This window comes from Rhinolophus sinicus, linkage group LG10, assembly GCF_036562045.2.
Source record: "Rhinolophus sinicus isolate RSC01 linkage group LG10, ASM3656204v1, whole genome shotgun sequence".
NCBI classification, from domain to species: Eukaryota; Metazoa; Chordata; class Mammalia; order Chiroptera; family Rhinolophidae; genus Rhinolophus; species Rhinolophus sinicus.
The window spans coordinates 94,305,374-94,329,627 of NC_133759.1; the positions used below are offsets into that span (position 1 = coordinate 94,305,374).

General features: G+C 47.6%; 1 protein-coding gene across 3 annotated transcripts in view; it reads left to right on the forward strand.

Annotated features, from left to right (window-relative positions):
• Positions 1-24,254, forward strand: part of CYFIP2 (cytoplasmic FMR1 interacting protein 2) — a 111,341-nt gene that overhangs the window by 23,514 nt on the left and 63,573 nt on the right. For 2 of the 3 annotated variants that reach the window (XM_019740295.2, XM_019740331.2), the window contains exons 1-9: positions 7,613-7,736; positions 8,972-9,100; positions 11,396-11,500; positions 13,577-13,668; positions 15,277-15,394; positions 17,810-17,929; positions 18,474-18,599; positions 21,508-21,674; positions 22,448-22,595. In XM_019740295.2, the coding sequence (XP_019595854.2) occupies positions 7,662-7,736; positions 8,972-9,100; positions 11,396-11,500; positions 13,577-13,668; positions 15,277-15,394; positions 17,810-17,929; positions 18,474-18,599; positions 21,508-21,674; positions 22,448-22,595 (1,080 nt within the window). In that variant the 5' untranslated portion in view covers positions 7,613-7,661. Of the gene's footprint in view, positions 1-1,108; positions 1,211-3,567; positions 3,750-5,539; positions 5,637-7,612; positions 7,737-8,971; positions 9,101-11,395; positions 11,501-13,576; positions 13,669-15,276; positions 15,395-17,809; positions 17,930-18,473; positions 18,600-21,507; positions 21,675-22,447; positions 22,596-24,254 lie in introns of those variants that run through there. The other variant, XM_074313846.1, reaches the window with a different exon arrangement.

Sequence of the window (24,254 nt, forward strand, 5' to 3'; positions counted from 1 at the left end):
AGAAGCCTGTTGTTTACTTACATTACTCTGCCACTTGCTTTTTTACCCTTTGTGCTTTATTCCTGACGTTTGTTCGTGTTGACACATACAGATATCGTATTACCATCATTATCGTCATCATCTAATTTGTGAATCCCACTTTAACAAAATCAAAAAGGCACAGACGTATATAGAGAGAAACCGTTCCTCTCCCTTACTCTAGTCCTAGCCCCCGGAAGTAACAAATTATGAACAGTCTGGTTTGCACCGTTTTCAGATTTTCTATGCCTGCTTTATATATGGACACAAGAACATACACATTGTTTTGTTTAACAAAAATGGGGTTAAATTGCACTTACTGTCCTGCAACTGTTTTCATCTGTTCATTTACGGTAGCAATCTCTCCATGTCAGTTTGCATATATCTATCTCATTCCCTCTAACAATGATGTAACGGTATTGAATGAATGCATCCTAGTGTATCCATTTAATCTGTGACTGGTGGGTATAGCTTGTTGCTATTATTTTAAGAATTGCTAAAAACAGTGTGAAGAATGTCTTTGTGCTTACCCTTCGCTCACCTGTCAGTTTTGGTTGCCCTGTTAGCAGTCTTGGATATGCATGCTGTGAAAACATCTGCCACTCAATTCTGGTGCTTTGAAAACCACTGGGCAGAGAAAATGGGTTTCTTGATGGGCCCAAGTATGGCCAAAGGGCTTTGCCCCAAGTGCATCCAGAACCATGGACAGAACATTGTTCTCTGCTTAGAATCTGACAGGGCCCCTCTGGAATCAGAGTGGGGCAAAGGCTGAAGGCGGGAGACATTGCAGATCAGCACAGATGTGTATACAGCTCCTGGTCAGAGCACAGAGCAGATTGAAGGGGAGGAGGGTTCCGTTCTTGGGCCCAACTGGTTTCTTTCCTACTGCCGATGTGTAGGAAGCAGTTCTGCCCCCCAGACAGACTTGTCAGACCGGGCTGCCCAGCCTCCTCTCATTCGGGTACCACATCATTCATCATTCTAGATGAGGTGCATTCGAGAGTGAAAAGGGACCCTATGAATAAGGCAACAGATGTGACCCAGCACTGCCGAGGCAAATCGGGATGTCTGAAACCCCTTCTCTCCACAGGTGAAATGCAATGAGCAGCCCAACCGAGTGGAGATCTATGAGAAGACAGTGGAGGTGCTGGAGCCAGAGGTTACCAAGCTCATGAAGTTCATGTACTTTCAGGTGAGGGGGTCAGGGCAGGTCAGGAACCAGAGACCTGAGAAGGTCCCCATTCTTCTAGACACCGGGGTCTGGATTTCTGCACCATGTTTATTCATTTGGCAAATACTTTGTGAGTGCCCCTGACACACCCCTGAGTGAGCAAGACAGACCTGCCCCCCTCTGTCCCTGCAATTTCCATCCTAGTGAGCATTTGAGTATGTTCTGGGTAGGAGGAGAGACTGACAGTAAACCACATACAATCATTTTCAGGGCATAATGTGTGCTGAGAGTAAAATAAAATTTAAAAAATCTCTCAGATTGGAGGGTGTCTGCCACCTGGGTGCAGCTTTAGGGACGGCCTCTCAGGAGGTGGCATTTGAACTGAGGTCTGTGTGATGAGAAAGGCTGACATGTGATTTTCAGGCAGAAGGAACTGCAAAGGTAAAATCCGTGAAGGCTGAAGGAGGATGACATGTTTAAGAAACAGAACTGAGCCAAGGAGGCCACAGGGTGGGAAGAGGGGGTGAAAAAAGGTGACTCTGGAGAGATAGCCACGGACCCCCTCATAAAAGACACTCACTGCAGGCTATGAAGTAGGACGTGAAAAATGAAAAGAATTACGTGGATTATATTCAAGCACTGTAGAAGCTGCTGGAGGTTTCTAGTGACACGATCTGATTTGAGGTTTTATAACATCTGGCTGCTGTGTGGGAAATGGATTGGTGCTCACGGATAAGGCGTAGTTTCTCCCTCCTCCTCACCTCCTCATCCTCTGTCTGTCTCTCTCTGGGTTACTGCGTTAGCCTCCTTTTTGTTGTTGTGGTTCAACTGCTTTTTTTGGTAACAGAGTTATGAGTTATAATTCACACACCATACAATTCATCCATTTGAAGGGGACAATTCAGTGGTTTTTAGGATATTCACAGTTTTGCATTCATACAACAGTCAATTTTAGAGCATTGTCATCACCCCATAAAGAAACTCCATGCACTTTAGCTGCCCCCACACTTTGTACTACCCATCTGTTCCCCCAGCAGCTCCAACCACTAATTTACTTCTTATCTTTACGGATTTGCCTGTGCTGGGCATTTTATAGAAATAAAGTCACACATATTATGTGGCCTTTTGTGACTGGCTCATTTCACTTAACACAAGTGTTTTCAAGGTTTATCCATGTTGTAGCACGTATCTGAATTTCATTCTTTTTGTGACTGAATACTAATCCATTCTGTGGCTATACCACATTGTATTTATTAGTTGATGGACATTTAGGTTGTATCCACCTTTGGTCTGTTATGAACAATGCTGCTATGGATATTCATGGAGAAATTTTTATGTGGACATGTTTTCATTCCCCTTAACTCTTCTCCCTACTTCTACCTTCGGCCCCTGCAGTCTGTTTTCACCACAGCAGCCACCATGACCCTTTTAAAAATATAATTCAGACTATGTTATCCTGTTTCAAACCACCCCACCCCACCCTTCTCCTGAACTCTCTCAGTGGGGAGGCCTGAGCCCTGACAAAGGCCTGAAAGAGCCAGGAGCCATGAGCCCTCTCTGCCCCTGTCTCCAGCCCCTTCGCTGTACTCACTGCTCGTCAGCCACTGGCTTCTTTCCCATCCCTTGAACATGCAGGCACACTCCTGCCTCAGGGCCTTTGCACTGGCAGTTCACACTGTCCAGAATGTACTTCCCTCAATTATCCTGTCTTTCTCTTTCTCTTCCTTCAAACTCTTTTCCTAAACGTCACCACTTCTTGATGATTTCTTCTCTGATCTTACTGAAAATATACAGGTCTTCCTGCCCTCCCTGGCCCCTTCCCCTGCTTTCTTTTTCTCCATAGCACACATCACATTCTAATATAGAGAATTTATTTTGTTTTCTGTTTTCCCTCACTAGAATATAAGTAGCTTAGGACAGAGATTTTTTTTTTTTTGGTTTCGTTCCCTGCTTTTACTCCAGTGCCTAGAATGGTACTTGGCACATAGTAGATACTCAGTAAATACTATTTATTGGATGAATGAACCTCTTTCTCTGAATGTCTCTCTCTTGGTCTCTACCCTCTTGCTGTGTGGTGCCTGACACTACCCTAGGTGCTGGAACATAAGAAATGAGTAACATACAATGTTTCTCAGCAGAGGCTTGGTAAGTGAATTTGTTGGCTTGACTCACTTGGGGGAAAGTTCCAGGCTTCCCCTCTAGAAATCGGCTTTGGATTTAGGGACTCCTCTGAGAAAGACCTGACAGATTGGCCTTTCTCTAAATGCCCAGGCTCCGACCAGGGCCCCAGGGGAGCCTTGACCTTGCTCCCCACCTGAGAGTGCAGGGAGCTACCCCACTGGGCTGCGCACGCTTACTCACTGCCCCTCTGCCTGCAGCGTAAGGCCATTGAACGGTTCTGCAATGAGGTGAAGCGGCTGTGCCACGCCGAGCGGAGGAAGGACTTTGTCTCGGAGGCCTACCTGCTGACCCTGGGCAAGTTCATCAACATGTTCGCCGTCCTGGACGAACTGAAGAACATGAAGTGCAGCGTCAAGAACGACCACTCCGCCTACAAGAGGTCAGGCACCCTCCCCCATGCCCCTCTTCCTCCCTCTTCCTCGGGAGCCAAACGAGGGGAGAAAGAGGATGGAGACCTTCTAACAGGCTCCTTCTCCAAAACCAAGCTAGCCACTCCCAAAGCACGCAGGGGTTGGGCCTCTGTCTGTCTTTGCGGTTGGAGGAATGAGATGCAGAGCTGGGTCTTTGGAAAACGGTCTGGGCAGGGTTTTCGGTCTCGAGACAGAATTAAATCCCTGTTTCCCGGACCCGTGGAGCAGCAGCATTTTCTGTTGTCCTGTGCAGTGTGGGGCTAGTGAGACAATCATAAAATGGTCCCATTAGTCATTTCTGCAAGAATCACAAAGCCAATTCCAGAAAGCAGGCACTGGATTGGCTCCCAGAACTGGAAAGTCCCGGAGTACCTGGATCCAGGGACTGAGATGATACTGGTCTGGTTCCCTTTACCTCTCAGCTCACCTTTCCTCAGTATCAGCTCATTCTCTGGCAGGCTCGCGCCCTGTGGTGGCCTCCAGCAGCTTTCACCCTCCCTTCAGTGTAGCCACTCCAGGTTCAGAGGAAGGAAAGGACACTCCTTCTTGCAAATGCTTTTGCCAAAGTCCCAGGAAGGGTTGTCGTTGCTCCAGCCTTGTCATGTGCTAACCCCTCCATTAGTCACTGTGGTGGGTGGAAACTCGACTGAACATGTCTTGCTTGTGAGTTTAGTTGGAGGTCAGTATCAGCTCATAAGAAAGAAAGACTGAGAGTGGGGCAGAGGTCGTTGCTCTCCAGAAATTAGGGTATAGCCACTCCTAAGTGGAGCCTCAGGGGAGAGCAGTCAAAAGCAACAGATTTCCTGTGTTGTCTGGACACATCTCTGGGGAAGGATTTTCTGTGTCACTGATAAAAGGGCCCCTCCTCCTTGAACCACAGCAGAGTATCTGGAAGGCTCCAAAATAACTGGAAGAAGCAAACAACAGACTGATTCTCAAAATTGTATCCCCCTGAGTAAAGTATGGAGCCTGGGGGTGCCCAGCAGGCAGAGCCCCATCTCAAGCCTGACTCGGAAATGGCACCTTTCACAAAGATTTCATAGACAGCTCATCATGTCAGATCTTTCCCAATTTCTCCCCAGTTTACCCAACTCTTTCCATTGTGGTCACAACCGACATGCTTTGTGGACCGGCTAAGGGTCATGAACAAGGCAGGTGTCTGATCGGTTGTCATAGTCATGACACAAGCTACACCACCACCAGATTAGGCTGGAAAGGTCTGGGCTGCCGCAGTTTTCTCCCTTCAAGTCCTGCTTGTGTCCCCACGCCCACTGTGCCTTTACCTGTAATCCTGTTAGCGTAAATAGACTCGTTTTCCGTGCAATGCTTTGCTTTAGAAACACTGAGGTTTTCCAGTAAAGAACAAAATACACAACAAAAAAAAAAGCTTTCTGTCTGGGGTGTTTTCTCCATGACTTCTCCATGTGCAGTTTCACCGGAAGTCACTGTGAGAGAGGCCCAAGGATGCTCATTTCACTTTGTCTTAACCACCTGTGTCTGGTTGATAGGATGCTAGCTGCCCTTGAACTTGCAGTTTGAGCTTCAGTACATGGTTGCCTCTTCAGTTCAGGCACCCTTATCACAAAGGTCTGAACAGCTCCAAATGCAATGAACATCCTCTCCTTTGATGTTTGGGTCACCCGTGTCAGTCAGAGCTCATGAACCTTGGGGACAGTGTAACTCTGGGAGCGGCAGCCCATGAGGCCTGGTTTAGGCTGGTTGTACTTGAGCAATGCTCTCAGCAACACCTGTATTTCAGGGCAGCACAGTTCCTGAGGAAGATGGCAGACCCCCAGTCTATCCAGGAGTCGCAGAACCTTTCCATGTTTCTGGCCAACCACAACAGGATCACCCAGGTGATGGGAAACTCTTTGTCAGTCCTGGCCTGGTGTCGCGGGACACAGGCAGGTGGACCAAGAGAAGAGGAGCTCAATCTAGATCTAACGTCCCCGCTGTCCTACTCAAGAATTAAGCTGCTGACTTAAGTCACCCCTCCCAACTACAGACGACCCTTTCACCCTCTCCACATTTTGTTCCCTGAAAGCCTTCTCAGCCAGTATTCTGCCCCAGCATTAGCATAGGTTGAGAACATGGGTTCTGGAGTCAGACAGCCTTGTTTTCTAATCCTGAACCCTCCACTGACCCTTTGAGACCTTGGGCAAGGTCTAGGCCTCAGTTTCCTCATCTGTAAAATGGGGCTGTTATTTTGAGAATATTATGAGGCTCCATCTCATAGGACTATTGTGAGAAATAAATGAGATACTATATAAAAAGCCCTAAGTACACTTAGCCTGACAAATGGCAAGCGCATAAGAAGATGTAGTTACTACTGCCCCTTGGCTGTGGCTGTCACGCTCTGCCTGACTTAACGTAACCTGTCTTGCTCATTTGTCAGTTGAACCTAAACAGGCACCAGCAAGAAGGTCAGCAGGACCCAGGCTGAGAGGGGCCCTCCATCTTCGAAGGGTTTTCAGGCTCAGATCGCTCTCAAAGATGCTGCTGGTCTGGTTCCCTTTACCTCTCAGCTCACCTTTCCTCAGTATCAGCTCATTCTCTGGCAGGCTCGCGCCCTGTGGTGGCCTCCAGCAGCTTTCACCCTCCCTTCAGTGTAGCCACTCCAGGTTCAGAGGAAGGAAAGGACACTCCTTCTTGCAAATGCTTTTGCCAAAGTCCCAGGAAGGGTTGTCGTTGCTCCAGCCTTGTCATGTGCTAACCCCTCCATTAGTCACTGTGGTGGGTGGAAACTCGACTGAACATGTCTTGCTTGTGAGTTTAGTTGGAGGTCAGTATCAGCTCATAAGAAAGAAAGACTGAGAGTGGGGCAGAGGTCGTTGCTCTCCAGAAATTAGGGTATAGCCACTCCTAAGTGGAGCCTCAGGGGAGAGCAGTCAAAAGCAACAGATTTCCTGTGTTGTCTGGACACATCTCTGGGGAAGGATTTTCTGTGTCACTGATAAAAGGGCCCTCCTCCTTGAACCACAGCAGAGTATCTGGAAGGCTCCAAAATAACTGGAAGAAGCAAACAACAGACTGATTCTCAAAATTGTATCCCCTGAGTAAAGTATGGAGCCTGGGGTGCCCAGCAGGCAGAGCCCCATCTCAAGCCTGACTCAGAAATGGCACCTTTCACAAAGATTTCATAGACAGCTCATCATGTCAGATCTTTCCCAATTTCTCCCCAGTTTACCCAACTCTTTCCATTGTGGTCACAACCGACATGCTTTGTGGACCGGCTAAGGGTCATGAACAAGGCAGGTGTCTGATCGGTTGTCATAGTCATGACACAAGCTGCACCACCACCAGATTAGGCTGGAAAGGTCTGGGCTGCCGCAGTTTTCTCCCTTCAAGTCCTGCTTGTGTCCCCACGCCCACTGTGCCTTTACCTGTAATCCTGTTAGCGTAAATAGACTCGTTTTCCGTGCAATGCTTTGCTTTAGAAACACTGAGGTTTTCCAGTAAAGAACAAAATACACAACAAAAAAAATTGCTTTCTGTCTGGGGTGTTTTCTCCATGACTTCTCCATGTGCAGTTTCACCGGAAGTCACTGTGAGAGAGGCCCAAGGATGCTCATTTCACTTTGTCTTAACCACCTGTGTCTGGTTGATAGGATGCTAGCTGCCCTTGAACTTGCAGTTTGAGCTTCAGTACATGGTTGCCTCTTCAGTTCAGGCACCCTTATCACAAAGGTCTGAACAGCTCCAAATGCAATGAACATCCTCTCCTTTGATGTTTGGGTCACCCGTGTCAGTCAGAGCTCATGAACCTTGGGGACAGTGTAACTCTGGGAGCGGCAGCCCATGAGGCCTGGTTTAGGCTGGTTGTACTTGAGCAATGCTCTCAGCAACACCTGTATTTCAGGGCAGCACAGTTCCTGAGGAAGATGGCAGACCCCCAGTCTATCCAGGAGTCGCAGAACCTTTCCATGTTTCTGGCCAACCACAACAGGATCACCCAGGTGATGGGAAACTCTTTGTCAGTCCTGGCCTGGTGTCGCGGGACACAGGCAGGTGGACCAAGAGAAGAGGAGCTCAATCTAGATCTAACGTCCCCGCTGTCCTACTCAAGAATTAAGCTGCTGACTTAAGTCACCCCTCCCAACTACAGACGACCCTTTCACCCTCTCCACATTTTGTTCCCTGAAAGCCTTCTCAGCCAGTATTCTGCCCCAGCATTAGCATAGGTTGAGAACATGGGTTCTGGAGTCAGACAGCCTTGTTTTCTAATCCTGAACCCTCCACTGACCCTTTGAGACCTTGGGCAAGGTCTAGGCCTCAGTTTCCTCATCTGTAAAATGGGGCTGTTATTTTGAGAATATTATGAGGCTCCATCTCATAGGACTATTGTGAGAAATAAATGAGATACTATATAAAAAGCCCTAAGTACACTTAGCCTGACAAATGGCAAGCGCATAAGAAGATGTAGTTACTACTGCCCCTTGGCTGTGGCTGTCACGCTCTGCCTGACTTAACGTAACCTGTCTTGCTCATTTGTCAGTTGAACCTAAACAGGCACCAGCAAGAAGGTCAGCAGGACCCAGGCTGAGAGGGGCCCTCCATCTTCGAAGGGTTTTCAGGCTCAGATCGCTCTCAAAGATGCTGCTGGTTTCCTGCGTCCTTCCTGCTCTTTGTTAAATACAAAAGGCTGCCAGCTTTGAGGCTCTGGGTTTCTTTCCTGTGACGCAGCCCTAGGTTGTCAGTGAAATGTACCAGCAGTGCCCTGGATACCCATCAGGGGCCTAGTTTATCCCTTTGGAGTGAAAGGGACTGAGGTGGAGACCTCAGACTCTTCTCTTATGGGAAGCGTTCTGTACCGTTGTTTCCTGCCAGGAGGGAGATGCTTGCTGGCCCAACTCCCTTCCACTGGGCTGGGTCTTCCCACCATCTTCTGAGGAGACATAATGGCTAAGTCCACACCCTCAGAACTAAGCTGAGATTACTGTAAACCTGTTGCTATAAAGCTTGAAAACACTTTCTAACCATCAGAACTGCCAGGAAATCAAGTGCAGGGCCCCAAGGGGAGGGAGTTCCCTGCCATGGGCAAGTGCAGGAGTTCAGACTGGCTCGCGTGGGATCACTGAGAAGATGCAGGCTCCCTGCCCCCTGGTGGTCAGAGTCTGCGTCTGTCTCGCTGCCCAGCTGTGGGCCTTCCCTGGTGGTGAGGCTAACCAGAGTGGGGGGCGCTGCTCTTTAGTGTCTTCATCAGCAACTGGAAGTGATCCCAGGCTACGAGGAGCTGCTGGCTGACATTGTCAACATCTGCGTGGATTACTATGAGAACAAGATGTATCTGACCCCCAGTGAGAAGCACATGCTCCTCAAGGTACAACGCCCACGGTCACACAGCCCGGGGCCTGGGCTGGCCCTCTCACCTCCTTATTTAACATCATTTTTAAAAAACAATGTTTATTTTTCTTACTTAAACACTGATACAGATTTTACTGCACGTAATGTGTTGTAGCCTGTTTTGTTTTGTTTCTTCCCCTTTCATATGTCATAGACATCTCTCCAGATGTTGTTCAGGATATTTCTGCAGTGTAATTTTTAATGGCTGCCAAGTATTCCATTGTATGGGGACATTGTTATTTAACAAATGTCCTATCGTTGGAGATTTGTTTGCTAAACTGCATCGAACACTTCTGCAGCACAGCCTTTGTATACATACTCTTGTCAAGTCAAACTTCCTGGGAGAGAAGTTGCCAACTCGAAAGCAAGGCAAAATCTTTAAGCTTTTGTTCTGTTTTGCCAAAATGGTCACATTTGTTTCATTAGTTTACAAGTTTCATTTTTAACTTATCAAGTAATGTTAATTATTGTAGAAAATCTGTAATATACAGGAAAGCACAAAAATTTTAATCTTTCAGAATCTTTCCATCCTGATACAATACGATTAGCATTTTGATGTATTTCCTTCTCATATTTTCTATGCTTATATATTTTTCAACATACGCAGTATACATAAATTGTGTGTGTGTGACTTTTATCCCATTTCATTAAATGTATTGGAATATTATGCAGCTGTTAAATAATGTCATATGGGTAAGCTTTCAGTGTTTAAGCCGTTATTCTATTGTTAGCTGCTTAGGATGTTTCTAATTTCTCTCTGACAGCCGTAGCACTGAAATGAACGACCTTCTCCATATTCTTTATACACACTGCATAGCCCCTTTTGATTCTTTCTTCCCCAGAACCTCACCTTTCAAAGTTCTCCTGGTGGTTTTACTTTTTTCTCCTCTCTTCCACGTCACTCTTGCTATTCTGAACCCAGCCCTGTTGGTGTTCCCTTCCTTACATCTCCATATCACCTCAATGGAGTTTACAGGGCATTGTGGTTTTGTGACTTGTTCGCAGTGGCTTCCTCTGCACAATCAGAAATCCAGAGAAGTCACCCAAAGTCCAGCAGCCTCTCCCCCACAGTGATATGCCTGGACTCTCCAGAATTGCTGCTTCCACAACAAGGTTTCCAATTTCCAGTCCACCAAACATTCTTAGATGCTGCCATCAAGTTCTCAGGCCCTCCTTTTCTGTCACCTGTTTTTAATCCTTAGATCCCTCAGCTTCTCAACCCTCTTCCCTCTCAATGCTCTACCACTTCAATCTGGCCCCGGCACTATTTTGCTGTTGCTTCTCCACAGTTGTGGTCATTGAACACAGTTGCCACCAGAGGGAGCCATTGACCCTTAACAGAAAAGTCTGGCGCACCCACTGCAGAATCACAAAATGCAACTAATGGAGAAATGATCTTAACAGGCCTCTAGTCCATTCCCTTATGTGTCAGATGTGACTTACCCATGGTCACATAGCAACTGTGAGCCAAGAGAGGCTGCTTTCAATCTAGTTGTTGAGGCCCCCTTTAGGCTCCTTGTATGTTTGACAAAAGGAGCAAAGCAAGCCAGCGTTCAGGAGACTGTTAAATGGACTGGAATATCCAGAATTAGCCTGTCGACCTGCTTATTAGGGATTGTCAGGCAAGAAATGAATTCTTTTTATAAAGGAAAGCCTCCAATGGCTCTTCCCAAATCATTACATTATTATTGTTTCCTTGGGGAAAGAGGTGAATAGATTTACATTCATTCAACATTCAGCAAGTATTCATCAAGCGCCTGTGATGTACTGGACCTCAGGGATACACCACTCAGTCCTTTTTCTCAAAAAGGATCTAAATGCGTAAATGACGCTGTTGTCAGGTCCAGGTTCAAATCCTGTCTCTGCAGCTTACTAGCTGTGTGACATTGGCACACTGGCTAACCTCTCTGTGTCTTCAATTCCTCATCTATAGGATAAGGTTATTGTGTAGAATTGGACTTATGAAGCTGTTGTGAGAATTAAGGATAATTCCTGTTAAAGCCCTAAGCCCTAGTAAGGACTCAGGAAGGGGCTGCCACAATATACTAAAGGGCCGTCTGTATTTCTTGATAGAAATCAAATTTCTGGTTGCAGTTAGACCTCTGTGTCCTTTCTTTATGTGAAGACACATGGGTTTTTATGTTAGAATGTATGGCTATTGGCTGTGTGTTTGTGTCCACATGTACAGACCTACTTTTTTTTTTTTTTTGGTGTTTTGAAATTTTTTCAGTGGATGTGACCAGCTTCTGTGCTCTGCCCTTTCTCACTTCAGGTAATGGGTTTTGGTCTCTACCTGATGGATGGCAATGTCAGTAACATTTACAAACTGGATGCCAAGAAGAGAATCAACCTCAGCAAAATCGATAAATTCTTTAAGGTCAGCACCTAGGGTTGGGGCTGGGCCAAGGCTGAGGGCTGGCTGGTCTCTCGGGAAAGGAATGAAATCAGCCAGCAAGCAATGGGTCTTGCTGATTGAGCTGAAGCGCTAAAGACTCAGGAGAAGGAGAATAGACTGGCAGAGCCTCCAGCCACCCTTGGTAGAGGAATGTACGCTGGAGAAGGCAGCCTCATGAAAGACAGGCATGCTCTTGAGTCTCAAGATTCAGCTGGGATTTGGCTGGGAGGCCTTACGATTCTTTTGGCATACTTTTCCTGAAACCCCTTGCCATCTAAAGAAAGATAGGCAACCCAGAAACAGCACCTACTTCAATTTTCAGTATAAATCAGAGCTCACAGAAGCAGAAGGATTAAAGACTGGATTTTAAATTGATTGACATTTACAAAATCACCTCCTTTCACCTGGCCCATCAGAAACCACCTCGCCTGGCCCCCGCCTCTGAGCAGAATGCCTCCATTGTATACTCAGTCCGTTCCAGTGCCCCAGAGATGTCATCTTCTGGCCCCAAATCTTGAAAACTAAAATGGTGCAGTTAAGTTAAGCCTTTGAGGTTTTTGCCAAGGGATTGCCTACTTTGGAGTTGAATTCCATGTTAGTTGATTCTAACATTGGGCACTGCAGGCATGGAGTAGAACCTAGGAAGTCAGACATGGAAAAGCCAAGTTTAACATTTAAAGCAGACGCCCTCGAAGGTATGAGTTGGGAGACAGCAGACTGGGCCTGAGTCTCACTGACGCTTCAAGGTTAAGGGGAAATAAGGCACCAAAAGGCATCCTGTGGCGTGGCTTCTTTCTGAGGCTGGAACTTTCACTTTTCTTTGGAGCTGCCCCAAGTGAAAACAGGGCTCGTCTCAGAAGACCCTTGCAAAATCTACTTCTTCCTTCATCAGCGTGATGAGATGGGGTGGTTTCAGTCTGGCCCTGCCACTTAATAGCTAGATGACCTTGGGAAAGTCACGAAACCTCTCTGAAACTGAGTTTCCCCAGTTCATAGGAGTGCTAAGGGTATCTACTTTATAGGTTCCCTCGAGGGTTCAGTGGGATTACACAGGTGAGTCAGACCCCTGGGTTATAATTCTGGCTCTTTCCTTGACTTCTAGCTAGTTTGACTTAGTGACTTACTCTGTCTAAACTTCAGTTCTTCATCTGTGAAATGGGGATGGTAATAGTATTGACCTTCCAGGTTTATTGTATGGATTGAGATACTATTTTTTTTATCTTGTTTGAAAGACTTTTTAAGGGAAGTTGTAGGTTCACAGCAAAATTGAGCAGGAAGTACAAAGATTTCCTGTATAACCCCCGGCCCCTGCCCCCAGGCACAGCCTCCCCCGTTATCAACATCCCCCAGCGGAGAGGTGCACTTGTTGTAATTGATGAACCTACACTGACACGTCATTGTCACCCAAAGTCCATAGTCTACATTACATGAGGGACCACTTCTGGTGGTGTACATTCTGTGGGGTTGGAAAACGGAGAATGACATGTGTCCACCACTATGGTATCATACAGAGGAGTTTCACTGCCCTAAACATCCTCTGGTTTTGAGGTGCTTCACACAGTGCCCAGTGCCTCAGAGGCGGACAGTCAGTGCCAGCCTCCCCTCCATTGGTCCTGGTTTTCAGATGGGCCTTGTCTGCCCTCTGGTGTTGGGTGTTATGATTTTAGTTACTTCACACTGTGGAGTTGTTTTAGGAACGCCATACTCAGCTAGCAGCGTCCAGGCCCCCACTCCTAGTCCAGACTTCCAAGCAGCAAGGCTCCTCTAATCCGACAAAGGGTCCTTCCCTGGGAGGCCAGCCACCTGCTCCTCATCTTTTATCCGTTCTGCCTTCTGGGGGACGTTGGACATGTCACTTTGCCTCTTGGGGCTCAGTTATTAGAACATAGGGTTGGCTGGAGGCAGGGGACTGGAATGCTGGTTGGGGCTCTTTTGGGTTCCAGGGTCACCCAGAAGCATGATCGGAAGCAGGGACGAAGCGTCAGCCCGGAGGCCCGCGGAGGCTGCCTCCCAGCTTCCGCCTCTGTGTCTCACGCGCGGTGTTTGCTTCCTTTGCAGCAGCTGCAGGTGGTACCCCTTTTCGGCGACATGCAGATAGAGCTGGCCAGATACATTAAGACCAGTGCTCACTATGAAGAGAACAAGTCCAAGTGAGTGCCTGCCGTAATGTCTCTCGGCTCCCGCGAGCAGGCCCAGCCCGGGCAGGGTGCTGAGGGGCCGCTTCAGCCCCTCCGCCCTCCCCAGAGCCCTGGGCAGGTGGATTCCAGAGGGGAGCAGCGGAGCGTGCTCTGAGCCCTTTTGTATCTTCCCTTTGCTGCCAGGGTTCAAAAGTGCTCAGAGCACAGCGTCGCCCCCTCTCTGTCCCCGCCGTGAGCCACGCTGCACAGAGTGGGACAACAGGAGTCCTCCATCCTTGAGAAGGGGGAGGAATGGCCGGCCCTCAGTGGTCAGGTGGAGTGAGATGGCATCATTCTTTCTCACCCTGATTCTCTCCTCAGGTTTTCTGTCCGTGCAATAAGTATATCATGGAATATATGGTTTGGACAGTTCCAACCGCGAAGTGGGTTGGCAGCGTCACCTTAGGTCATTTTGTAAGCCACCATCCTAGGGAATCCATGATAAGATCTGGGGTGTCAGTGCCTCATGGGAGTTGGGGGACATCTGGCTACAGCCTTTACCGCTGGAGTTGTTAGGAGGTTTCTTCTGGCTGCATCTCTCCTAAAGCTGAGTGACTGACCTTACCATATGGGGAGGGGCCACCCATCCTCTAGTCAGAGATGAAGCCTTAAAAATGTGTAAACAATGTCCTTGAACTCCACCATCCTTGAGCCCCTGTGACTGAATCTCACCAAGGAAGGCTGGTTTAGTCGCTAAGTAACCCAGGGGCTGCCAGTCGATGGAGAGGTTTTCCAAGAAAACCATGGAATCGAGCTCATTTCCTCACGTTTTCTGCATGAATTCTCAACCACCTGGTGTGGCCAGGGTGGGGTATTAGGTTTGAGTGATCGTGTCCCTGTCCCTACACAGATAACTCCAAATCAAACCAGTGCCAAAGGACGAACATGGGGAAGGCTTTCTGAGTATTCTCATGAGGGCCACGTCTGGGCTCCTTTTGAAATAGTCAGTTCTTGCCAAAACATTTATGTGCCTTGTTTGGTGGCCATACTTTTAGTCTGTCTCAGGTCATGATATATTTCAAAAAAACATTGAGGAAGGAGGAAGGGGTAAGAAGAAGAGGGATGGAAAGAAAGTGAGCCGGTAATGCCCCTTAGAATGACCATGGCGTCCCTCACCAAGGATGGCTTCCGTGCTGCCAGATCACTTGTAAAAGAGGTACAGTCCCTTTAGGTTTTCCCAGTCCCTCCCGAAAGGGCCCTCCAAAGCCAGCTTCAACCACAGAATGTCAGTGAGCTCAGTCAGTAGACAGCTTTGCTTTGCTCAGATTCCAGCCCTTTGTAGCCCTCGCGAGGCTGCTGGTCCCTCCTCACTCATATAACTGGTAAGTACCATGGACACCAGGCATCTGGAAAAGCCTGTGAGAGGGTCTTAGAAGAGGAGGAAGGGCTGTTTCATCAGCCTGCGGTCCCCACAGCATGGGATGAGCAGACTGTCTTGCTGGTGGTTGGGTTACCTCTTGGTTCTACCCAGGGGAGCAGCCACCTTGGCTGGGCACCAGGAGCAACAAGTGAGTGGAAGGAGCCTGTCCCAGCAGGTGCCCAAGACCAGGACCCGCTCCAACCCTGTGATTTTCTGCCCAGGTGGACGTGCACCCAGAGCAGCATCAGCCCCCAGTACAATATCTGCGAGCAGATGGTGCAGATCCGGGATGACCACATCCGCTTCATCTCTGAACTTGCTCGCTACAGCAACAGTGAGGTGAGCACGCTCCGGCTGCTGGGATGGAGGCCCGTGTGGGCCCAGAGTGAGAAGGGGTAAGGACCAGCCAGGAAAGAAACCACCACGGGGATAGCAGAGAGCAACAGTGAGGTGGGGGAGGACTATACATGGCAGAATGGCCAGGAGCAGAACTGGGTTTGATTCTGGTTCTGCTGCTGACCACCACAAATTATTCAGCAGCTCTGTGCCTCATTTTCCTCCTCTGCAAAAGGAGGGGTAAACGTATCTGGAAAGGTTCATTGAGAGGATGGATTAAGCAATGTGATGCATATTGGTGCCTAGCAGGTAATAATAGACTAGTGGTAGTAATTGGTAGAATGCACACGATCCAAACCATCTCCACCCTTGATAGCAAGAGAAACAGACTTCTGAACACATGTGCCCATAAGACCATCAAATTATTTTTAAATTGCATAGTAATGAATGGTCATTGAACAAGTCATAAAATACAATTAGAGACAGAATAAGTGCGCACACCTCAGAAAAAATACGGATATGCAAAAGGAAGGAAAATCAGTCACATAAAATCCTACCACCCAGAACCAACTGTGATTAATATTTGGGTGTATATGTCTTTCTGGATCTCTTCTCATATAAAGCCTTTGAATAAACACATACGTTGGTTTACTAACACAGGTCTTCTGATTTGCATTCCTTTGTTACCTGGCACTCCTGGATGACTGCATTATCCCATGTGTGCTCACTGGTTCCACCATGTGGCTGGCGGCCGTAGTGCACATGCTTTTCAAACCCAAACTCAGAAAATGCCTTTGATCAAAGGGCAGCATATTTGAAATGAGGACAGTCAGACACATGCAGGAGGTGTGGTCTTTAGACCCGTGGACAAGGACCAGAGTCCAGCCCAAACCTTTGGCTTTCTTAACCAGATGTGCCAATTGACTGAACTACAGCTATGGGAATCATTTAAGGCCTCCTTCATTCCTTGTCAAGTTTTGGTGAGGTTTAAGAACAAGTCTGGCACACGGTTATTTTTTAAATTATACACGTTATACATGTGTATTTACAGACAGGTCTTGTTAGTCACAGTAGTTATGTTCTACAAAGTGGCCATGAACACTGAATTAGCGAATAGCAAACCATTGCTCCTGGGGGCAATACATAGTTAGGTTCCTATGACCTCTGGTCACAACACTTTCTTCATCTCATCAATGCAGAACCTTGTTTTATGTGCTTTTCTGGCCAAAGACACCTTATGTAATACACCAGGGGTGCCAAAAAAATGTGTACACATTTTAAGAAAGGAAAAAAACTATAAAAATTTGTAATACTCAATATGCACTGATGAAAGAAATACAAGCCACGTTTGACGTCTGCAATGACAAGAGGTGCTCAAAGAGGTTACCATCAATGTCCAGACACTTCTGATTATGGCCAACTACTGCTGGAGCAACGTTGACCAAAGTGTCCACTTGTATATATTTTTTTGGCACCCCCGGTATATATTGTTGATTCAGTAACATGGAATGCAACAGCCAACAACACTCTAACTCCTGCCTGAACAAAGCTTACCTAAAACATGTGTGTTCTCCTTAAGGCCCATTGTGGCCTTCTTGCACTTAGGAACCCTGCATAGCACTCCAGTGCCAGGCTTGGGGCCATATTAAATAGTGAAATCACCAGTAAAAAGTACAAAAATGTGAAAAATGTGGCACTAAATAAGCCACAAAGAGGGCACTTGTTTACAGTATGAAAGCTGAAGCGAGAAGGCAGAGCACCGGCTGACTTAATCTCAGCTGGGAACATGACCTAAATTTTTCGTCGCTCTGCCTGTGTCTACAAATGACCACGAAGGTGCTGCGACTATTGATTTTGAGTAGGCGAATTCACAAATGAGGAAGAGTCGCTCTGTGTGTATGTGTGTGTGTGCACATATGTATATATACACATGTATTATGTCTGTGCATGTACCTATGCATACATAAATATTATATTTCATTGTGGACTTTCACACATTCAAATACATGTTTGTCTTCACCATGTCTAATGAATGAGTTGTGAAATCGAGGTATTCAGAGTCAAGTTGCTTTGTGACACACATTGGTTCATGTATATAGTTGATATCTCTAGGTAGGTAAGTGTTCCTGAGTCTATAATACGCATTTCCTCTTGTAAATGGCACTCAAAAAGTTGGAAGTCGCTGCTCTGAGATATACCAGGATGGTTGTAAATCGGGCGCTGGTGTCACACTGCCTGAGTTTGAACCCTCAGCTGTTTTACAAGCCATGCAGATTTCAGTGAGGCCCTTACTTGTCCAAGCCTTGGTTTCTCTGTCGAGGGGGGTGAATAATAGCAGCTCTCTTGTAGTGTTTTTTGAGGGAATCAGTGAAATAAAGTATAAAAGTGACAGTGAGGGTGACGGCCGATGCTCCCCAGGTGGTGACAGGCTCCGGGCTAGATAGCCAGAAGTCGGATGAGGAATACCGCGAGCTCTTTGACCTGGCGCTGCGGGGCCTGCAGCTTTTATCCAAGTGGAGCGCCCACGTCATGGAGGTGGTAGGTGTCCCGGGGCAGAGGCCTGCCCCTCCCCCGCCTCCTTCACACCCACTTTCGTTCACTTGGAATCTGTCTACCTCTGCCTCTCCTGGGACTCTTTAAAACAGCTTTATGGAGATATAATTCACATACAAGACCATTCATCCATTTTTTTAAAATGTAGATTCATCGGTTTTCAGTATTTTTATAGAGTTGTACAACCACAGTCAAATTTAGAACGTTTTTATCACCTCAGAAAGAATCCACATGATCAACTCCCATTATCTGTCTCCTCCCTTCCTCTTGCTTCCCCTCCCCCCTTCCCTAAGCAATCTACTTCCTGGCTCTATACGTTTCCCAATTCTGGATATTTCCTCTCAGGAGAATCCTATCACATGTGGTCTTTGGTGGAGGGCTTCTTTTACTCTGTATGTTTTCAAGGTCTGTCCACATTGTAGCACGAATCAGTACTTCATTCCCTTTCGTGGCTAGTCTTCCATTGCGTGGACACGCCTGCTTTTGTCTATGCATTCCTCCTCTGAGGGACTGTTCCCACTCTCCCCAGTACTCCTGGAAGCTGGTTCACCCCACCGACAAGTTCTGCAACAAAGACTGCCCTGGCACGGCTGAGGAGTACGAGAGGGCCACGCGCTACAACTACACCAGCGAGGAGAAGTTTGCCTTCGTCGAGGTGGGTGCTGGCCCCCGAGGCTGCTGCTCAGGGTCCCTCGAGGTGGTTCCGAGCAAGACGGCCGCCTGGGTCTGCCTCATGGGCATCTGCTTCCCTGTCCCCTCTCCTCCCTGTCAAGGTACTCAGGACCGATTAGAAACCCGTTCTGTTCTCACAAATCCAAAGGAAAGTGTTCACTCCACTAGAAACATGGGGGAAAGGAAACCAACAGAAGAAACAGAGAACAACAAGTGGCAAAAAGAGATAAGAAAAATACCCCAACTGATGAGTGCTCAGAGAGAACTACAGCTTGAACCTAAGATGAGATAGAGTGTTGACCAGGCAGGGTGGTGAGGACTTAGAAGATTAGCAATGCCTGTTACTGGCTGAAGTGTGGGAGATAGACCTTCTCAGATCCTGTGAGTGGCCCATCTCCATTTTATCAGGGCAATCTTATCATGTGTTTTAAAGTTTTTAAAGTGCGTAAACTTTGACCCAGAAGTTCATCTGGGAATATATCCCAGGGAAATAAGCCAACTGTGCAGAGGCATTTACATGGACATTTATCACAGTACTGTTTATAGTCCCAAAATATGTGAAACAACTGAAATGTCCTTTCATGTGAGACCGTGTGAAATAAATGAAGGCACAGCTATATTACTGAATACTATGCAGCCAGTAAAATGGAGGTACTGACGGGGAAAGATACGCACTGTATGCTGTTAAGTTAAAAAACAGGTTAAAGAACAACATGTAAAATGATCCCATTTATACCCAAATTAATATACTTTTGCATATTTGCTCAAAAATGAAGAACGTAAATATTTATATTTATATATTCACAACCATTAACAGTGGGAATATCTGGAGGGGAGACTCTTCCTGCTTTATAAACTTCAGATTTGTTTTTTGTTATTGTGGTTGGTTAGTTTGATTAGAAAAAGATATTTCAATTTTGGGGGGGAGGGAACTCCTTCATACTAAGTTTTGAGTGACAGCTACCTCTTTCATGACCATTTGAAGCCTAGTAGTCAGAGACCTGGATTCCAGCCCTGGGCCCAACGTCACTTCTTTTCTCTAAGTCTCAGCTTCCTGCTCTGTAAAACAGAGCTGATAATCTCGACCCACTTCCATCCCAGGGTTGTTGAGAATCAAACAGCCATAGTCAAAGGAGATTAGTGACGTCCAGGAGCTGTGAAAGCTGTAAAGGGTCAGACACATATAAGGGGTTCGAGTGGTTCTTTAGCAGATCTCCAGGCTGCACTTTGAAGGACTGAGGCTCGGGTGTAGTTTCAGGTGGGAGACCAGTTGTAATCACACTTGGCACTGTGCTGAGTGCTGCCCTGACCTCCTGGCACTTTCCCTGCTAACAGTCAGCCCGGAAGACCATCTCCCCATCCTCATCACTTGGAAGAGGAGTCCTCCGCAAGCGTAATTAACATGAGACTTACAGTCAGAGGGGACAGGCAACTTTGTAAGACTGTTCACTCCCTCTTTCCTTAACAGAAGGAGGACACAGGCACTGTAGATAATTTAGAAAATGCACCTCCCAACTGACTCCTACCCTCACCTCATGAAATCATCCAAAGACAACCACCAGTAACATGTCGGTCTATTTCCGTCTAGTCCTTTACGTGGAGAGGCTTAATATCTGTTATTTTATTAGTAAGACACTTAAAATTTTTTTAGAGAAAAATAGTTCCATACAGCATTTAACAATAAAACACGGCAAAAGCAGTAACCTGCGCCATCACGCTCCTCCACACTCTGTGTTCTTATAACCAAGTAACTATTGGTCATTGGTGAGTCACATGGCCCAATGTGAACACGTTTCTCTCCTTGTACAACTTTTGTTTTTCCTAGAGCTACCAATTGTGAGAATTCCATATGTAGCCTAGATACCAGTACATACAGGCTAGTACAGGGGGAGAGAGTTGAACATGCCATGATGGGTGTGATAAATGTGGTGGCTGTCAGGAGGCTGATGTGGCACATGATTTCCCCTCTGAATTCTGAACCAATCTAGGAATTAGCACTTGAGGCTGGTGGGGGTTGGGGGGGGGGTGTCAAAAGATCAGGTTTATTGCTGGTAAAGCTGGACCAGAGAATGTGGCTTCCACCCAAGGCCACACCAGACTTCCTATTTCTCCCCCATCCCGTTAAACCTGTCCACTGGGAAAAAGGCAAAGCAGCTGCAGAAATGCTTGCCTCCCTTCCTCGGGAGGGGGAGGGGATGCTGAAGAGAAGACAGGAACCCAGAGGAGAGGGCTCACACCCTGCAGACAGAGAGATCCCAAGAGAGAGCGCCAAGGTCAGGCTGTCCTCTTCACCAACACTTGTCTCCTCACCTCTGCAGACAGACAAGTGAGTTAAGCGCTAGGGAGGACGCAACGAGAGGGGCAGAGGCTTTCTCCCCAAGACTCCTACAGGAATCTGATTTTATGGACTCAAGCAGCAACTGGCCAAATGATTTCAAAAGCAAAGAGGTGTAACTTCTTTTAAAATGTTTATGGTAAAATGTTGTATTTGGTTTGGTCTGTGGGTGCATGCTCTGTGGAGAGGCCTGCAGAAGTCAGAATGGTACTCAAAATGTGGTCCATGGACCAGCTGCCATCTGTCACCAGTCAGCAGTAAGACAGGGAGCTGGTACCAGAATGAAAAATAAGCTGCATCATGAAGCTCGCTCTCTGTCCCGTTTAGCTGCCATCTTCGCTTTGTAGCAGACTTTCTTGATGTAGGAGGCAGAGTGGTGATTTCCATCCTGGCACACGGATCTTACCTCGCTCTGAATGGGCACTTTGAGTAGCACTGCCTGGCCTTGTGCTTTTGGACGTCTCACACAGCACCCTCCCTGTGACGTGGTGAAGGGTGCTGGACACACAGGTATGCCGAGGCACGGTGAGCCTGACCTTAATCTGTGCCTGGCCAGGTGATCGCCATGATCAAAGGCCTGCAGGTGCTCATGGGCAGGATGGAGAGTGTCTTCAACCAGGCCATCAGGAACACCATCTACGCGGCCCTGCAGGACTTTGCCCAGGTGACGCTGCGGGAGCCCCTGAGGCAGGCGGTGAGGAAAAAGAAGAATGTCCTTATCAGGTGGGTGTTTGGATGGCCCTGTTCAGGGGCACATCAAAAATGAGGGATGTGAGGTGCCGGCCACAGAGGAAGTTTCCTGCTCAGTCAGCTTCCAGGGCAGCCTCTGAACACACACAAACCCTTCCAGCAAGTTCCAGCAAGTTTTAGGAGGCCTTCTTAGGAGATTGGGCATTTGAGATGAATGCCTCCTCAGTCTCTGGGTTTGAGGCCCATTTCCATCACTGTCTAGCTGTATGAACTCAGTCAAGTTGCTTCCCTTCTCTGCACCTTACTCTACCTCACTTGTATAATATGGAGGATAATGGTCCCTACTTCATAGGCTGTTATAATGATGAAATGAGATGATGCGTGTGTATACCTAAGCACACAGCAGCATGGAGTACGTTTGCAAGAAATATAAGCTATTATTAAAACTTTAAATATACAGAGATCTAATTGGACTAATGAGACTCTCCTATAACCAAAAAAGAAAGAAAAATAGCCGTCCTGCCTCACTCAGCTTCTCTCCCACTGCGCAGGCTCAGAGCTGAGTTCTCGTAGCCAGTGGGCATCACAATCACCTGGGGTACTTGAAAAGTGCACACTTCGAGACTGCACCTCAAATCTCTTAAACCAGCATCTCTGGGGGTGGGGTCCAGGGTGAACATATTTCACAGGTACCTCAGGAATTCTAAGGCAAGCAGTCCTGGGATACCACAGACTCCACAAGTAGGCTTGCAGTGTTTGCCTCCTTCTAGTAAAACCTGGTCTGAGCCTCCGTTCTTCCTTCCCAGTGTCCTGCAGGCAATTCGGAAAACTATCTGTGACTGGGAGGGGGGCCGAGAGCCCCCCAATGACCCGTGCTTGAGAGGGGAGAAAGATCCCAAAGGTGGATTTGACATCAAGGTGCCCCGGCGTGCCGTGGGGCCCTCCAGCACGCAGGTAAGCGGCTCCAGGCACAGGCCAGCTCTGCTGACTCAGAGGCCAGCCAGGCCATGGTAGGTTGTCCTGGCTGGGCCATGGGGCAGTGGGTTTGGGGTCCTCAGGCAGGAGGGACAAGGTCCAGCAGCTGCTCTAGTCTTATTCCGCCATCTTGTTTTGATATAGGGGGGAGGACCACTGGCTTAAGATTCAGGAGACCTGGATTCTAGTCCTACATACCTGTGTGGCCTCGGGTATATTACATAATCTCTTTGTGCCTCAGTTGTCTAATCTGGCAAATGGGGGTAATACCAGGACTGGAAGGAGGACTTTAAAGTGGAATCTATATGCATCTATCCTGTCCCTCTTTAATGAACCTTGGCCCCTTCCCCTGCAGTGACATCCTAGCTTGGGAATTCACAAGTTCTATCTCTAACTTGCTGTGTGATCTTGGGAAAGTACCTTAACCTCTCTGAGCACTGATTATCTTCTCCATTCAATGATAACTTTGGATGAGATTATGTTACTGACCAAATACCCCTTTTATTATTCCACACATCCCCCGAAAAGCACACGTATTGAAAGCCCTTGACCCCGTAGAGAAAGTCTAGTAATCAGAGATATTCAGAGTTGTCAACCAGAGCTTCTGAACAACAGAGTTGCCTGTGGCTAATCCAAAGCAATTGTAAAATTACAGGGGAAAAGTAAAAGTAAAGAATGTAGGCATTTCAGGTGAATCTTTGCCATCTACTTATGGATAGTCCCTGGTGGGCTTTTGAGGTAGTGGGAGAAAACATATGGATCCACTGCAGCTTTGAAAGGTCTGCCAGGCCTCGGACGCCCCAGGCTGGGAACTCCTACTTCACATGACCTTTAAGCCTCTCTCCGCTCTGAAATCCTGAGTCCATGAGTCATCTGAGATGAAGCATCTGAGGCCTACCCCTGACCCTTCCCACTGTGTGTGTGTGTGTCTGTGTCTGGGCAGGGGTGCAGGGAGGGGACGGGTGAGAAGTGTTCTCAGCACTGTCATCGTCACTTCCCTAGGCTTCACAGCCCGCAGGCCAGTTTGCACTAATCTTGCCTGCTGGTTGTGGAACATCCCCAGGAAGCCTCTACAAACAGTTCTGTGTAATGTTAAGGGCCAGAGACCTTTCCAGCCCGGGAGGGGCTGAGCAGGGCTTTCGGGTATGTCTATGAATCCTGAGACATGAGTGAGGGAGAGCCAGACAAGGCAAAAGGGAAACTGGAAAGCAGGAGGATGAGAAAGGATGACCAGCATGCAGAGAGAGAGAGAGAGAGAAGGGTGGGGAGAGGAGAGGAAGGAGTATTTATACAGACAACTGAGAGAGAAATGTCATCAACAGTGAGGCCCCCGTCACCACCAGTGAGTCACGTTAGGTGGCACAGATGCATTTAAGAGGCTCCTAGACAGAGCTGGGGAAACCCTTAGAGACAAACTAGTCCCAGTCCCCTCCCCCTATTTTACAGATGGGGAAACTGAGGTCCAGAGAGGGGAAGTGACTTGTCCAAACCACAAGGTGAGTCACAGGTTGAGGTGGAACAAGAACCAGGTCTCCTGACTCCCACCCCAGGGCTCTATTAAGGTCTTCAGAGCACAGTAGACATGGGTGTCTAGCATAGCTGGGGCATTGACTGTTCTGTGAATCAAATGCTCTGTTC